Here is a 16,464-nt window from a genome sequence, read left to right on the forward strand (position 1 = left end):
AAGCATTGGCACAGATGCCCAGGGAAGTGGTGGAGGCCCCATCCCTGGAGGGATTTAAAAGCCATGTAGATGTAGCACTTAAGGACATGGTTTAGTGGTGGCCTTGACAGTGCTGGGTCAATGGTTGGACTCAACCACCTTAAAGATCTTTTCCAAACTTAACAATTTTATTATTCTATGAAGATGTAACAATAGAAGAACCTAATCCTCTCCTGGTACTCCAGAAGCCTCCTGCAGCCAAAAGATAGCCAAACCCAGAATCCCACACCAGGTATGACAAGCTTTTCCAAAGCGAAGGAAAAAAAAAATATATATAATATGTTCCAGTCCTACTACTGAAATACCAAGCTCTGCTCTGTATTTCTGCTGCAACTCTGGCAATGCAATGCTGGAAAGCAAGTGAACAGACTTGCCCTGTCAGGCCAGGGAAGGGAAGAGTGAAATCAAACAGGTGCTTGAACTTTACTGAGACAAGACATCCTGTAACTAACTACAAAATGCATAGAGCAACATATTTTGAGATCTTCCAAGAATGCTTCTTGGCATTGCAAACATTTCTGGGAAACTAGAAAGAGGCCAATGACCAGAGTGGGTTTAGTGTCAGTGTCACTCTGCAGCCTTAGGTGTGCTGTCTAATGTGGGTGATTTCTCTCCCCTCACTGTCAAAGCCACAAAGAAACAGTACTATTAAAACCCCCTTATTTTACTAGGCACCTACACACCTGGAGCACAATACAGACAAGTGAACACCTGAAAAGTATTGTTCCCTTAAATACATAAGGGTACTGAAGATGCTAAAAGGAAAACAAAAGGTACATAATTTTATGCTAATTGTTTTGTGACCAAGAGTCCCACACATGCCAGAACAGTATTTAACAACCAAAACTGCATGAACCTATTTTTGCCCTGATCATGGCACCTCCCTCTCCCCACGGCCTCTGCCCTCTCTCTGTAACCGTGGCTGCATGTTTGCCCAGCTCTGCTCTCACCTGGACTGTGAGGACGCCACCTCTCCCCATCCCTCCGTGACCCAGCCAGTCGCCAGCCTCCATCCTCATCTTCCCCATTCTGTTCCTCCCTGAAGATGCGCCAGTTCTCGCTCTCAGAGCGTATAAATTCGTGTTTCCTCCCCGCAGTCGCTGTACCACCTTCCTCAAAGTTTGGTCTCACTGCAAAAAAACACACGCCAGTGAACATGCATCCTGTCTTTCGAAACACAGAAATACAAAAGGGTTGAAATCTTGCTCCCTTGGAGACAAAAATGCACCAGAAGTGGTTACAGGAACCTAAGAGAGGAATGGAAATTCAGGAAGGAAACATGACAGAGAAAAGAAATCCAGGTCCCTGTGTACCTTGGGATGGAAAGACAAACAAAAATCCAGAAGAAAGCAAAGCATAATAAGCAATTGGAACATGGATAGGAAAGACAGAGGAGGAAAAGGCGGTTTAAGAGATGTAGGGAAATGTAACAGAAAGAAGGCAAAAGTGTGCAGAGAGAAAGAATAAACTGCTGTATCATGAAGTGTCTCAAGCTAAATGGGAGTACAGTGTAAACATTATATAAACCAAGCACATTTGTTACTTCTGTAATAAAAAGAACATGAGATCTATTTAATCCGACATACAGCAGTCTTACTATTAGGAAACACTGAAAATTTAAAGTAGCACTGAGAAATAAACGAGAAAAAACTTAGCAATGTTAACATTATGCTGGGAATCCATCTTCTGGAGAGCCAAGGTCAGTGTATGAAGGGCTAGAAGCAATTATGCTTGAGCTAAAGGATAAGTCTACTAGAAGTTTAGGAGCTAGGATAGTCTTTTAGTTCTCAATTTACATTATGTTATATTTAAAACAAAACATAAAATCCTCAAGTATTTATGAAGAGCAACCCTGTCAGAAAAGGACAATATAAATATTTTCATGAAAAGACTCCACATTATACACCAAGATTTCCATGTCATACACCAGCATTCCAAGGCTTAACACAGATGTTGCTTTCACTGGTGACTTGCCCTGACAAGACAGCCCATCACTGAAATGTTTCTTCAGCTGTGTAGCACCAGAATTCTCACAGGAACCATAGTGATGCCATTTCCTCACTGATATTATTACCCAGTGTTAACCTGAAATTGTAGTGTTACCTATAAAAAGAAAAGTTTTCAAGTACTAGAGAAAGGTATACTGAATCTTCGTTCTTAAGAGTCCTAAAATCCAAGAACATAAGAGGTTATTTGGTGAAGCCCGTTTAGTATGCCTGCTTTATTAAGACAGGAAAAACGAAAGCATGATCATGTACTAAGACTCCTGGGGTGGAAAGAGACATTTTTAAGAATTTAGTTTAGGAAGCATAGGACAATGCATTTCCCTTTCTTAGCATCGGGCAATTTTTTCAGTCAATGAAAAAGATGAGGAAACAAAGATGATCTGAAATTCTGTGGCAAATCAGACCTCTGTTTAGAACATGAAAATTCTTCCTACTAGAGATACTGCACTCTGGAGACAGGAAGCACACACTGGCTCTCTACTTTGCATGCACCTTGGAGAAAAACTGACATCCCTTCTCCACCATCTCAAAACACCAGAGGAAAAAAAAAAACCATTATCTTTCTCCAGCTCTAAATTTTTTTGAATACTTTCCTCTTATATTGCTCCTATATGAAGAGCTAAAGCACATCGGCTAATTTAAAGTCCAGCACCAGTACCTAATTTAAAGTTACACACCAGTACCAACAGACAATGTCAGCTATGACGCCAAATATAACCCAGTTACACATTTACTTCACTGAAGGGGACATCTGGCTGAAGATCACTTCTGTATTTGCTGGGGTTTTGAGAAACAAAACAAAACAATCTTCAGACAGTGTATTTTAGGGAGTCTCTGGTGATACTGACTCTGAACAAAACAAAACCTGCTGGAGGCACTCAACTCCCTTCATTTGGTAGGTGCAACGCTGGCAAGTTCTCTTATCTAGAGTGGACAAATCTTTGGAGATGAAGGTCAGCCACATTCTGTTTTCCCATGCTTCATGGAAAATACAGGAAAGGAACAAGCTAGACAGAAAAATCTAAGTTTGGGAATTTTTTTTTTTTTTCCATTTTAGGTATCTAAAAAATGCAGACTAAGGTAACAGAAAGCGCAGGGAAGCCTCTCACCATTGCTCCTTGGATGGGCTTCCCGTAGCAGAAAAGCAGGAGGCAGAGCTACAGAGCCGAGTCAGCTGGAAGCGAAACACAGAGAGGTGCACAGCAGAGAGCTGCAACCCGACAGTGCAGGGGAGCGTCAGCCCCAGACAACACAGACAATGCCTCGTTCTTTCTGAATTTCTTTTTTAAATGCTAAAAGGAGGGAGATCGATCAATTTTTTTTTTATTCTGCAGCACAAGATACTCATTTTTTTCTCACTAAAGCAGCTACTGAAAGAAAAGTTATTCAAAACACTGTTTTGAGACAAGAGAAGTAATATACAGATTTATCTATTCTTTTCATAAAAACTCACAGCTATTACTTGACGCTTATTCAGTAACAATAATTTGAGAGACTTTAGATTCTACCAATAAAGGAAGAAAAAAGGATGTTCTTCCTTTCCATTGTAAGTTCAGTTGATTCTGGAGACTGCTCTTTAACACAGACAAGCTCTCAGCTCACAGGCTCTGTTCCACTCTCCCAAAAACATTTGGGAAAAAAGGTTACTTAAAGAATATTGTGAAGTCTGCTTTGCCACCGTATATACAGGTTTTAGCCCCCCTGCATACCTACTCATGCTATAGGCAAACCAAGGCAACTCAGGTCTGTTAGTCCTTAGGACAGCGGATTTTGTTCCCAAGAACTGAACTATCAAAGTCAGGTTTTGTATGCTGAACTTGCAGAAAGTGGGGTTTGAAACACATCTCTCTAGAAGTTACAAATCATCAAATGCTGTTTGCCAGATCAGACTCAAGTGGGATCCTGCCCTTCTTCTGATTTTAAATTCTGTGGCATTAGAAATGTAGAAATGAAAAAACCCCAAATGTAAGGGGTCAGTATTATATTCATCTGAGGATGGGATCACCTGTGGCTCCAAAATCTTTCCAAACACAGCAGCACTCAAGTGTGTCACATCAGAGAGTGTTCTGATGTCACATTCAGCAGAATTAAGAGAAAAAAAAATGCGGCGTCTCATGACATACTTCAGTTTTCTGGTACTAGGACACCACAGCAAGCAACAGTAAGAACAAGGTATGTGTCCAAACAGGTCTGGCATTAGATGATCCTGAAGATTAGACAGACCAGCCAAGAAACTAGTTCTTTACAAACGCAAGCCAGTCACAGGTTAAGGACCAGAAAAATCCAGCTACCCAAGTGACAGAGAGACAGTGACAAACTGAATACAGGAATATTCCTACAGCTTACATCTAAATTCATAACTTCCAAAGTCCCAGCATATTCTTTGCAACTGTTTCTAGATTTGAGCTCAATTGTTTCAGCCGAAATAACTTAGGTCACAGAGTCGGGACTTGGCAACGTTTTAAGGATGAAAGAAACTAAAACGCAATCTATGGTTTTGCCTTGGACTAATTGACTGGACTTCCTGAAGAGAAGGAGCAGTAAAAGGGCACCTCTGTTCAGGCCTGTCACAAAGCCAGCAATGGTGTTTACAGAAAATTTCAGACAGAGCCGAGTGGTATCCAGCCAGAAAAGCCTACATCTGTGCAACACCGAGTTGAGGGGATACTAACTGTGGAGAACAAGACTGGATTCGGGAATGTCGCCCCATGGCAACGTGTTTATGAAGAGGACTTACTAACAGAATGGCAAATAACTTCTGTCCTCCAGGCTGTCAGCCCACGTTGCCAGCCTATGCCATGCTCACTGTCTGGAAAGAATAAACAAGAAAGCGACGACTGACAGCATGGCTATTTCCTCTACAGAGGGACAAAAACCAAGACAGTCTATTAAGTGCTTTGACTTGTTCTCTTCTCTCTGCTGCCTGCTACACGATTCCTCAAAGGGAAGATAAGAAGAAAAACCTTTGCAGCATTTTTAAAGGAACTGAAATAACTTTGTCTAAATGTGTTAATTTTGTTGTTTATTTCACAGAAGAATAAAATAAATGTCCTTAAGATGATGTTTCTAGAGAAAGACTACCTTCTCTTTAGAACACTACTGGACATGCTAGGAACACCACAGCAATACAAATTCCATGAAGTGACTCTCACTGACAGATCAGAAGTTCTGAATCCCATTCCTAGCTTCAAATTTTCAATCTCTCTGCATAAACACTCAATCTCAACAGTAGGCCTCAAACATACTACTCAACTATAACTCCGTATTCTTTCACTAAAGGGGCCATTCTCTACTGTCACCAGTGTGAGTGAGCCAGTAGATCCAAAGGAATTAACAAGAGTTTAATTCCATAACACACCTGGAAATCACGCACTGTATCTCCTTTAACCTGCTGTACAACTGTGTTAAGATTTCCAATTTATTCAGCTGAATTAGGTTAGAAAACCTGTGACCACACAGCATATGCTTTCTACAGTTCAAAAGATGGCTTCTAAGAAAATACTGTTTGAAACCAAAATCCTGCTTGGGACTAAGTGAGGCCGTCTGCAGTGGAATTTCAGCTTTGACAGAATATAGAGGGAAGGGTGAAGGGCGAGTCACACTGTCCTACAGCCTAATCGCACTGGTGGGAGTCCCCTGGCACTACATTACTTGCCCTGGTTCTCCAAGTCACACTATGCCTATCAGCTTTCGGTGCTGTGCCTGAACAGGTATTAAAATGTTCCATACTAATGAAGCAAAAAATTAATGTTCTGCAATTTAGGGCTGGGGGAAGGTTAAAGAAGAAAAAATAGGGAGGATTTTGTTTCCTAAGCAGGAAAGTCTACATTAATAATTTTCCCAGCAGGCCTTCAGTAGTTTTACTGCAAACAACCACAGCCTTTGTTTCTCAGATCCTCTTACATCTGACGTTCAGTCAAAGCCCCCACATCAGCAGCTCACCAAGGGATAAAAAAAAAAAGTGTGAACCAGTACTGTGTTCCAGAGCTGTCCTCAGAGCTGGTCCAGCAGGGCAGCACACTGACCACTCTGAGCAGCCACTCGCTCAGACATACCCTCAACAATTCCCCTCACTCAGTGAGTGAAAGAGCAAATAGCTTAAGTGAAAGTGGTTTCATTTGCTGCACGGAATCAGCAAGCCACCTAATCTGCCTTGTTTTATTCCTAGGCTTTAGCTAAATCCTGTGATTAATTCCATGTCTTCACAAAGGAGCAATGTGGCAATCAAAATGGCCAGGTCTACATCTTCTGAGCATTAGGCTGCAATTCAGCAACACCCTCCTGAGACTGCAGGCTGCACCATGAGCTGCATCCACCTCTCCATTCACATTTCAGAGCTTGGGACACAACAGGAAAGGAAGAACTGGAGCAGCAGCGAGACACAAGAGTGTTCCTCTTCACCCAAACAAACAGTAGTTGACACTGGTTAAAAAAAGTATCAGTGAACAGAGTGAGTTTTCAGTAGCAATATGAGAACTTTTCCAAGGGAATTTTGGCCTTTTCAACTTTCATGTAGAACTTTAGGTTATACAAACCTAAAAAATTATCTTGATTAAGGAGGTGAGGGGGAAGGGACCCCTTCTCCAAGTAAGTGTTTGAGGATTTCTCCCTGGCTGCTAAGGATTTGTGTTGGGTAAAGAAATGCTCCTAACAAACCAGCATTCTTTTCCACATGATCAGAGCCAACCAGCCCCCCTGCAGGCAAAACGACCAATCAAATCAGCCTCAGATGGAAACCAATCCCCCCAGCATATAAACACAGGAATGAGACATACAAACCCATTTTTAAAGGTTTTGGTTTTTTTAAAATCTCTACCAACCACTTGTGGGAAGGTTCTTGCTAGTGCTGGGACCAGCACACCAGACCAGAGAAGTCCCTCTCCAGGAGCCCAGGTTATCCCCTCCTCCTGCACACACACCCCCCCCCAAATACCGGTAAGTACACAAAACCATATTTTTTTTCTTCCTTTTCTCTTATTGTACAATTGGAATTGTTCTATCATTCTTTAATCAAAGAAATCAAAGTTCTTTCCAGGGCAGAGTTTTATTTCTAAAGTTTGCTAAACTAAGTATCACCTTAAACAAAATGGTTGCTGATTTTTCCCCCTCAAAAAGAAGAAAATGCTCTCAGGTGTCCTAAGAACACACAGAGCAAAATCAAAGTCATTATGCAGTATTTTTTCAGAAAGTTTTTGAGATGAGGGCTGGAAAGGTTCTGCAGACAGGGAACATTTGCAAGCTCCAGCTACAGTAGCTGGGTGTGACAAAACTGGCCAAGAATTATGAAAAAGTCATCCTCACCTTGCTGCACTCATAACTCAGCATTTAACTTCAGTTCCATCACAAATTAAAAGAAAACCTTCACATCTTCAAACTTGCTTTTACCATCTCCAATTGTATCTCAGACTTCAACAGTTTTCAATCAATGCATTAATTCTCTGTGCTTCTGGACACACAGTGAGCTGGCACCACTGCCCAGGACACCACACACGGGCATGGAGTGAACTCCAACGTCCTGCAAAACTTAGCCATTCTAGGCAAGCCATGGGAAAGTCTGCATCACACAGGGCCATGACTGCTCTTCAAAAACAGCAAGTCCCACAAAAAAAAGGGTGGCAGCAAACTTCTATTACTGCAGCTTTACATCAAATAAAAACCTCCCTTATAACTGTCAAATTACTCCTCTGTTACCAATATTTAATTCTGCATTTAAGTTTCTTGATAAGGATTTAATATATACTAGAATATTTTAAAGCCTTTACCAAGACTGCTTAAATGTTGCTTTTCTGCTTCTCTAAAAGTGGCCAGGCTAGTCGGTCCACTCAGATGCTACTTCAAAATCAAGAATTAGTGTTCACATGGATCCTCAGAGGACTTATGTGAAAATACATTATATACAAAACAGAGCACTATTTGGCTTCCCAAAAATCAAGTACATAAGCAGCCTTGTTTTCTGTACTATAAAAGGAGATATACACTCCTATTTTACCACCTCTTTTCTTTAAAGTGCATTCTGTAATAAACTGTCACAGAAAGCCAAAAGTACAAGCTCTCACATCCTATCCTTTATAGCACTTGCTTTGAAAAATGTGGCTTGGGGTCAACAAATTCAAGTTTCCATTTTTACAAGACCTACTTATAAATGTAACAAGTCCTGAAAACTGTTATCTTAATTCTGCACACCGCTCAGAAGTAACACTTTTGTCACAAACTACTTCCATTCATCTCAGGCATTAGCTACAAAACCAAAAGGATAAATATGCTTGAAATATTAACTCTTCTACTCACAACAGTAGCGTAAGCTTTCAACCAGTGCAGCTACTCAAGCTGAATTACTTCCTACAATTCTGTCTCCTAATGTAAGTTATATGATCCAATCGTGTCATCCATACTGGAAAAAACCTTCATTTCCTAATAATAATGTCAGAGCATCTCCAAGGGTGGCCATTCAGTCTAAAAATACAAAAACCAATAATCTAAAAATAAGAACACACAAAATAGCCATTTTAATAGCATGAAAAATGCCTTTAAAAAATTATCGTAGTTTGTTCTTGTTGCAAAGCACAGAGGCAGCAACAGATCTGCACAATCCCAGCTCAGAGGAGAGAAGGTTTAAATCTGAAGCTTGTACATGATCATGCAAACCCAGGCTAAGTAAAGAGCGAATCTACACACCCCCAGAGGGGCACACCTATAGGTTCTAGTAAATCTTCAAGTGACGCTGCAGTTGTAAGCAGTTTTTGCAGTCACTCCCAGAAAACAGCAGGTCCTCACGACCATTTTCCTGTCAGAATGAAGAAGCAGAGCACAAACTGTTTCAAATCTCTTCCAAGGTCAATTAGAACAGACTTTGTTAAGACTAGAAGGTGGGCAGGTAGGGCAACACAGCAAAAGTCTCCCCTGAACACAGCTCCTCGCTCAGGCTCCTCAGAAGGTTGCAGATGCATTTGTGTACTGAACTGAGAACAGGCTGCAAGTGTCACTTCGAATGCCTTCAACTGAGAAGGCAAACGAAAATAAAGACAGTGCTGCCAATGAGTTCCCCTGCAACCCTACCTGAGTCCTAAGGAGAAGAGGAAAGGAGAGGAAATCGATGTGGTGGCATGGAGCACAAATGCAATAAAGGCTCTTACAACACAAGGAAGAAGATCTCGATCAAAAAGGCAAAGCATGAGAGATCTGTGTGCCTGGATCATGAATTTCAGAAATGCAAGCAACATCCCAAAGCTGTAAGACAAGGTTTTATCACACATAAATCACTAGCCAGCCAGATCGGTTTACAACCTGTCCCACTGCTAGAAGAAAAATTAGTACTCACCCTACCTTGATTTGTCTTAGAGGGTTTGTCATAGAAGAAAGATGCCAGGATGAGGGACAAAGTGGTAAAAAGACTGAAAACCAAAAAAAACTAAGAACTGACAGACACACTGGTGCTGGTGACAATTTAGCTTTCAAGAGAACGTAAACAGGAAGGATTAGACACAGCAAATGTGTGATAAGGGACTGGTCAGCATGCCAGAAGAGGTTTAGGAAAGTGATTTCTGACAGTTCCTGTCTTTCTAGTCAGGGGCTATCAGCTGGGAGATGGAGGGACAAGAAACACCCCAAAGCTGCAACAGTTGCACAAGTCAGCAACCAGGAAAAGCAAAGCCCACCCAATAATGTAACAAAGATCGTTGAGAGAGAACACTGGACAAATCTGGATAAGAAACAGTGCATGTATGTTATAGTGGAAACAAGCAATCTCCAACAAACACAGAATTTTTCTCTTTGCATCAAAGTTGAATATCTTTCCCAAAACATACACTGAAACTGGGATTAATGTGAAGTCACATCAAGGACCATGCCATACAAGGGATTCAATCAGGTGGTCCAAATGGTATTTTATAACTTAATTAATTTATCACTAACAAGGAAAGAAGGTATTTGTATTTTGTTACTATGGGCAAGGAAAGGAGTAGATAGAAGATATTAAGACTTTTTAAATTCAAAGTCACATCTGCTCCTAAGCTGCCTCTGCTTTTGAGAATACAGAGGACTGATCCTCCAGCCTGAGTAAGCTATTTCCCACAGGGCAGATGCTCTTTTGCCTCTTACTCTCACCCAACCGCACTGCTCTCAGAGTCTATTTGCAGTTTCTTATCTGTTTTTCTCACTCCAAGAAGCTGAGACTTGTGACTCTTAATCCATCAAGAGTGCTTGAAAAAAGGGGTTTTTGAACTCAAGCTTACACATTTCCAATGCGATCCCTGCCACCAAAACAGAAAACTAACATTTTCAACAGTCCTAGACTAGAAAAATCAGAGGACTGTACCGGTGCATAACCTGGTTAACCTCAGAAGGCAAATTCACCTGCTGGGAGTCTCAAGGAGCGGAGACACAGGACTGTTCTGAAACGTGATGCTGGGAGCTAACGTAGGCTCTTTCTCAAGCACCTTCAAAATATGTCAGGAATCAATCCTCCCCCATTGACAAGATCCCAAAGAACCTGACTGATTTTTTTCAGAGTTTAAGACAACATTAAGTGATTAGTCACCACCCTAAGAAGCTACTTAATTGACAAATCTGAGATCCTACACTGATGACAGCATTTGCTCTCTGTAGCATTCAACCACACTGCCTTAGCACTCATATGAAGATCTGAAGCACAGCCAAGACAAATGTACCATCTTAAGAATGTTTTTCCCTTTTTCCTTAAAGTACATAACACTGTACAAAAGGCTTCTGTCACCAATCAGTCAGCATCAGAATCATTCTCACAACATGTATTTGTTTTGTAAACCCAAATTGCTTACAGTCTACAAAGCAGATGCTGCCCTCAAAGTACCATGAGAATTTACAGAAAAACACAACCTTTGGCTTTTGGTTGTGTTTCGTTGATTTGGGGTTTTTGTTGGTTTGCTGGTTTGTTTAGAATGCATGATGCACCCAGAGGCATTTTGTTTTGTAAGTGTTCTCTATTCAATCAAGGGAGCATTTGAGTACTGCTTACTCTAAGATGAAAAAACCAAGACACTGTTAAGAGCTCATTTTGAGCATGGTCCCCATCATCCTTCCCATTCAGAGATGCCTTTTTTCCAGCTCCTTCAAGGCCTCCAGAAGGGCTCGTCTAAATCTTAACACAAGGGCTGTGCTCTACAGACAAGTCACTAGTCACTGGATTACTGAATGTATAATTGCATTCAGGTTACTGTACAGCAAGAGTGAGAACTGCCATTCAGGGAGCTGTGCAGCAGATTGAAGAGCCAACTCAGTGAAGGTGGGGGGGGGTCATGCTATAAACTGGATAGACTATGACCAAAATCCCCCAAGAAAAGTAGCCTGGTATCATACTCCAGGAGAACCTTGTCAAGTGCACTGTGGTCTCTGACACAGGGAATGGTTTCCAAATACTCCTCCTGGGAGATGTGAACTGGAAAATTAAAGATGAGGGGGAAACCACCAAATTCCACTCAGGCCATCATCTACTCTATCTCCCTCTGACTACAGCATGGATAGAAGTAATAGCTGGATGGTTTTGAGAAGCTACAGAAGAAAAGAAAAAATAATTTAGCTAAGTAGTCACTGTGATGTCAATCCTCATACCTCATCAAACAAACACCAAACATCACCTCATCAAACACAAGTAAAAGCAAAATAGAATGTTCTGTAGTTACTAAAACTTGGTTGAAGATTAAGCAAACAGTCATGGAAACTGCTGGTTTATGGGAACAAAGATCACAAGACAAATTTTCACCTACCATAAACTCATTCTGAAGTTCAGGATCCTTACATCTAATGCATCTCAAGAGAAAACTAAGATGGCACTGATGAAAGGGAAAAATCCAATTCCTCTACAAAAAAAGGTAATAGACTGAAATGGTCATCATTCAAAGAAAGGTCAAAATTGATAGGAAAACAAAAGTGACTAAATACATCCTGTGTAATTATCATTTGCAGAATTTACATGTATTTTTAAATCCTCTGTTGTTCTACAAACAAGCTTCCTCACAAACTGTTTTAAACAGGTTGTACACATTATGAAGTCTCTATTTTACACAAACCTGTACTTAATTTTAATCTGTCCTGGGTGAACTTTAAACATGCAGTATTTATAAAATGTATGGATTTGAGTGACCAGTATCTTTTCAAAAGACATTCAGCAGCTCTAGCAAATTCCACAAGCTTTGAGATTTAAAAGCAAACAAAGGAGCCTAATATGTCAAATACCTGCAGGTATCCATTTTGCTTCCCATATCTGGAATTCCACCTTAATTCCCATATACTTGCTGTCCTATTTTATTTGGTCACTAAGAAAAATTGCACTGCTCAGGCAGACTAGAAATTATGACTGGAAATTATGTCACAGTGTATTTTTTCCATATTGGTCTCCTGCCCTCTTTTTACCTGATCCTTACATAAACAGCCTCAGACTCCCAGAAGTAGCTCTGCCCTGAATACTGTAATTCAGTTTAACTGGACATGGTGGGTGCAGACAGCAGACAATTCTTGAGCTAGGAGAGTCAGAAAGGGCTAGTAGCTAAAGTACAGCATTCCCCTAAAATGCATAAATACATTACAGAAATAATATAATAAACATTATTTCCTTAGTACTATACTATTGTTAATAGTATTCATAATAGTATTGGTAAATTATTATACTCTGCTCAAAAGAAGTTACAAAACCTAATATAATGAGCAAAATTCAGTTTCTTTTCATACACAATATGCCTAATCCCATCCCACTCAGCCCTAAAGAATTAAAGCATGTGACTCCAATGTAAATTTAGGAAGATAAAGTATGAAATTTATATTCAAACAACTAAGCAGGGAGAATTTGAGTAACAGTCAGATTTTTAAACCTAATCTTTTTTAGCAAAGTATTACCACAAACAGTGGTAAATTCCTCTCCAGGCTCCTGACTTAATCTTCTCTGGATTGCAATGTATAAGCCCTCTTTTGTTGGCTGCAGTATTTCAACCCCTGCTGATGTGTCAGAAGCTGTGAACGTTAGGCAAAATACAAATACGTGGCATCGTATCACTTTTTTCCCTTTCTTCTCCTTTCTAGAAGATGACAACAGATATGATAGAGAGCAATAACACCAAATCCAGCGCTCCCCTCCTGACTCAGAGATACCTGAGGCTGGTGACCAAGGATGGACACAGCACGTTCCAGATGGCCGGTGCCCAAGGCAGAGGTGTGGCGTACCTCCGAGATGCGTGGGGGATACTCATGGACATGCGCTGGAGATGGATGATGCTCGTCTTCTCGGCTTCCTTTGTCATTCACTGGCTGGTCTTTGCAGTGCTCTGGTATCTGCTGGCTGAGATGAATGGGGACCTGGAGCTGGACCACAATGCTCCACCTGACAACCACACTATATGTGTCAAGTACATCACCAGTTTTACAGCTGCCTTCTCCTTCTCACTGGAGACACAACTCACGATTGGCTACGGTACCATGTTCCCAAGTGGGGACTGTCCCAGTGCTATTGCACTGCTGGCAATCCAGATGGTCCTGGGGCTCATGCTAGAAGCCTTCATCACAGGTAATCCCTTCCTACTGCATCTTTACATACAACTGGTGTGACAATTGGATTGAAGAATGGAGCTAGAAATAAATACTGTTCATTTTGATATATGAAAGAATAATTAAGGTAGCCACTACAAGGATGACAAGATTTCAGCTATGTAGTACTAGAAGTTAAACACCTTTCATCAAGAGAGACAGATTAGATGTTATCAATATCTGGACTTAGGAATTTCACTATTCATCGGAAAATACTTGCGGCGGATCACTGCACATCCCTCTCAATCATTTATTTCTTATACCATTATCTCTCCAAGCTTTTACCATATAATTACAATATTTAAAGTCAATTTGTTTTGACTTTTAAGGTATACTTTTGTCTAGCTGAGCTATCTTCACTGATCTTTAACTCAGTGTTTACGTATTCCTCAGTACCCAAGGTAATGCAAATTTTTACAATGTCACAGCTATTTTGAGGTATTTTAAGTTATTTAAAATATTCTTCATGTTTAAAGTACTTCAAAACAGTTTGAAAATACACAGGGTAGTTTACTGTGTATTAGAAAGAGCTTCTACAGTGTAACACACCAAGATCAGCTCCTATTACCAATTGCACTAAGTTGGGGCAAGCTAACAGCCAGGAGGCTGTTACAGCTACAGTTAACTTCCAAACATTAGTAAGTGAACATAATTAAGAAAAATAAGCATTTTAGGAAAGCTGTACTTTTTTGAACAAAAGCAAGTTAGCATGATGCCAATCTAGCAATTTTCAAACATGGTCTTTCCAGTCTCAGCCTGCTTCTGCTCCTCTGGAGCCTGCAGGGAACCAGCCCAGGCTCTGTGCTCACACTGACTTTGCTCCTTCCCATGCTCCAGGTGCTTTCGTGGCCAAGATCGCACGCCCAAAGAACCGGGCGCTCTCCATCCGCTTCTCACGCTCCGCCGTGGTCACACACACAGAGGGGAAGCCACACCTCATGTTCCAGGTGGCCAACACTCGCTCCAGCCCCCTGACCAGCGTCCAGATCTCTGCTATACTTTACCAAGAACAAGAGAGTGGGCAGCTGCACCAAACTAGCATTGACTTCCACCTGGACAGCATCACTGCAGACCAGTGTCCTTTTTTCATCTTCCCACTGACCTACTACCATTCCATGACTGCATCCAGCCCGCTGGCTGCTCTCCTGCAGAGAGAAGCTCCTCACCACTTTGAGCTGGTCGTCTTCTTGTCAGCTGTGCAGGAGGGCACAGGAGAAACATGTCAGAGGAGAACATCCTACCTCCCATCAGAGATCCTGCTGTACCACCGCTTTGCCTCCCTGCTAGCCCGCAATGCCAAAGGTGAATACCAGATCAAGATGGAGAATTTTGACAAGACTATACCTGAGCTCCCGGCTGCAGCTGACTCAAAGAGTCCAAAAAGGACTGACAAGGAGATCCGCATCAATGGACAGCATGCCGACAGCTTCCAGCTCTCCGAGACTGGCCTCACAGAGTAGAGATAACAGACCTTGAACTTCGTGCTTTTTTAATTATTATTACATTAAACTTGCGGGTTCCACTTAAAAACTTCCTTCCTTGCCTGCCCTGCCATCTTCTAGTGATCTCTCTCTTGTACTCCCATCCTTTTGATTACAACGTGATATACAGAGTGAAGAGAGCTTGTGTGCCCCCTGAGGAGAGGCTGCATTAACCACCCAGGATATGAAGTCAGGTGCATGAATCACAGTACTAATGCTTAAGAAATTAGAAGAGCTACCTGCTGAATTCACCAGACTGTGATTAAAGCCACACTGGCCCTGAGAAAACTCCCAAAGCTGACCAAAGTCATAATTAACCAGCTTGTGACAAAATGGACAACAAAACAAAAGCAGAAAACAATACAGGGTCATTCAGTAAATACATGTGTTCTGGTATAAGTAACTGTTCATCCAAGAGCCTAGCTCATCTATTCTCTTAACTCTTTGGGAATACAGAGTTACATCATTTTTCAGATGGCTGAAAGTCCTGCCAATCTCTCATGGCAGTGAATAACATTCCTGCTGTGCTTATTAAGTAAAATTGTAAATACTAAGTGCAGTTTTTCCTTCTGCAAATAAGAGAACATCTCACCTCCAGACAGGTCTATCAAAAAATCTGGATGTATATGACAAATACTGCAATGGAAATTTTTTCTTATTTGAAAACACTAAATAAACTATTTAGCAGTGAGGGGGAAAAAAAAGACTTTTTAATGAATGAACATCCTTTTTTATTTTTTTAAGGCTCATACATTCCACACATTTTCACCTTTGCGCTGCTTGTCTCAAGTACATCTGACCCAGAAGGATGCACTATATATATATGAGAAGTAGAACTACATTCATTGATTTCTTTATGCTTTCTAACATCAATCTTTGCCTGTACACACAGCACAAAAGATATTTAGACACACTTTAATCAATTTTGAAATAAAAAATTAAAACCAACTATACACAAGACTTCTGTATTTAAGTGCCTCATAAACCTACTGCAATTAAGATGCCATTCTGAAGATCCTAAATAATTTAAGACGCTACAGGAAAAATACAATGATGCATAACTATTTCCAAGCTCTCGACAAAAACAGTGCCTATTAGGTGTTCATACCTGAACACTCAAGTAGAATTAAAATAAAGTTATCTTTCAAAGGTAAAAGGCTTTTCCCAGAAACCCAGATGGCATAAATAGCAACTTTCATTGACAACAGCATCACACACTACCAAATATGCTTCCTCTTAACTTCACCCAAGTGGTCAGCAACAGGAAAAATGGTCTCAAGCTATCTGGTGAGATGGTTTAACTGAATTCTTCTCAAGTCACAAAACTGTTCACTGAAGTGTGTTCGTAACCCGAATGGGGTCAGCAAAAAGCTACTCTGGTTTAGGGT

General features: G+C 40.9%; 2 protein-coding genes across 10 annotated transcripts in view; one reads left to right on the plus strand and one right to left on the minus strand.

Moving 5' to 3' along the window:
* GIGYF2 (GRB10 interacting GYF protein 2) overlaps positions 1 to 16,464 on the minus strand; it is a 77,058-nt gene that overhangs the window by 26,678 nt on the left and 33,916 nt on the right. For all 9 annotated transcript variants that reach the window (XR_014226714.1, XM_082288322.1, XM_082288321.1 and 6 more), the window contains one exon: positions 990 to 1,169. Coding sequence is in view for 8 of the 9 variants with exons in the window: in XM_082288322.1 (XP_082144448.1) it covers positions 990 to 1,169 (180 nt within the window). In the remaining variant the exon portion in view is untranslated. The remainder of the gene's footprint in view (positions 1 to 989; positions 1,170 to 16,464) is intronic.
* Positions 13,098 to 15,055, plus strand: KCNJ13 (potassium inwardly rectifying channel subfamily J member 13; the record flags this gene model as incomplete). Its single annotated transcript, XM_082288327.1, has 2 exons — positions 13,098 to 13,575; positions 14,433 to 15,055. The coding sequence occupies 2 exons, from the start codon at positions 13,098 to 13,100 to the stop codon at positions 15,053 to 15,055; spliced, it is 1,101 nt and encodes a 366-aa protein (XP_082144453.1).

The sequence above is a fragment of the Coloeus monedula genome, assembly GCF_965178545.1.
Source record: "Coloeus monedula genome assembly, chromosome: 10".
Lineage (NCBI taxonomy): Eukaryota > Metazoa > Chordata > Aves > Passeriformes > Corvidae > Coloeus > Coloeus monedula.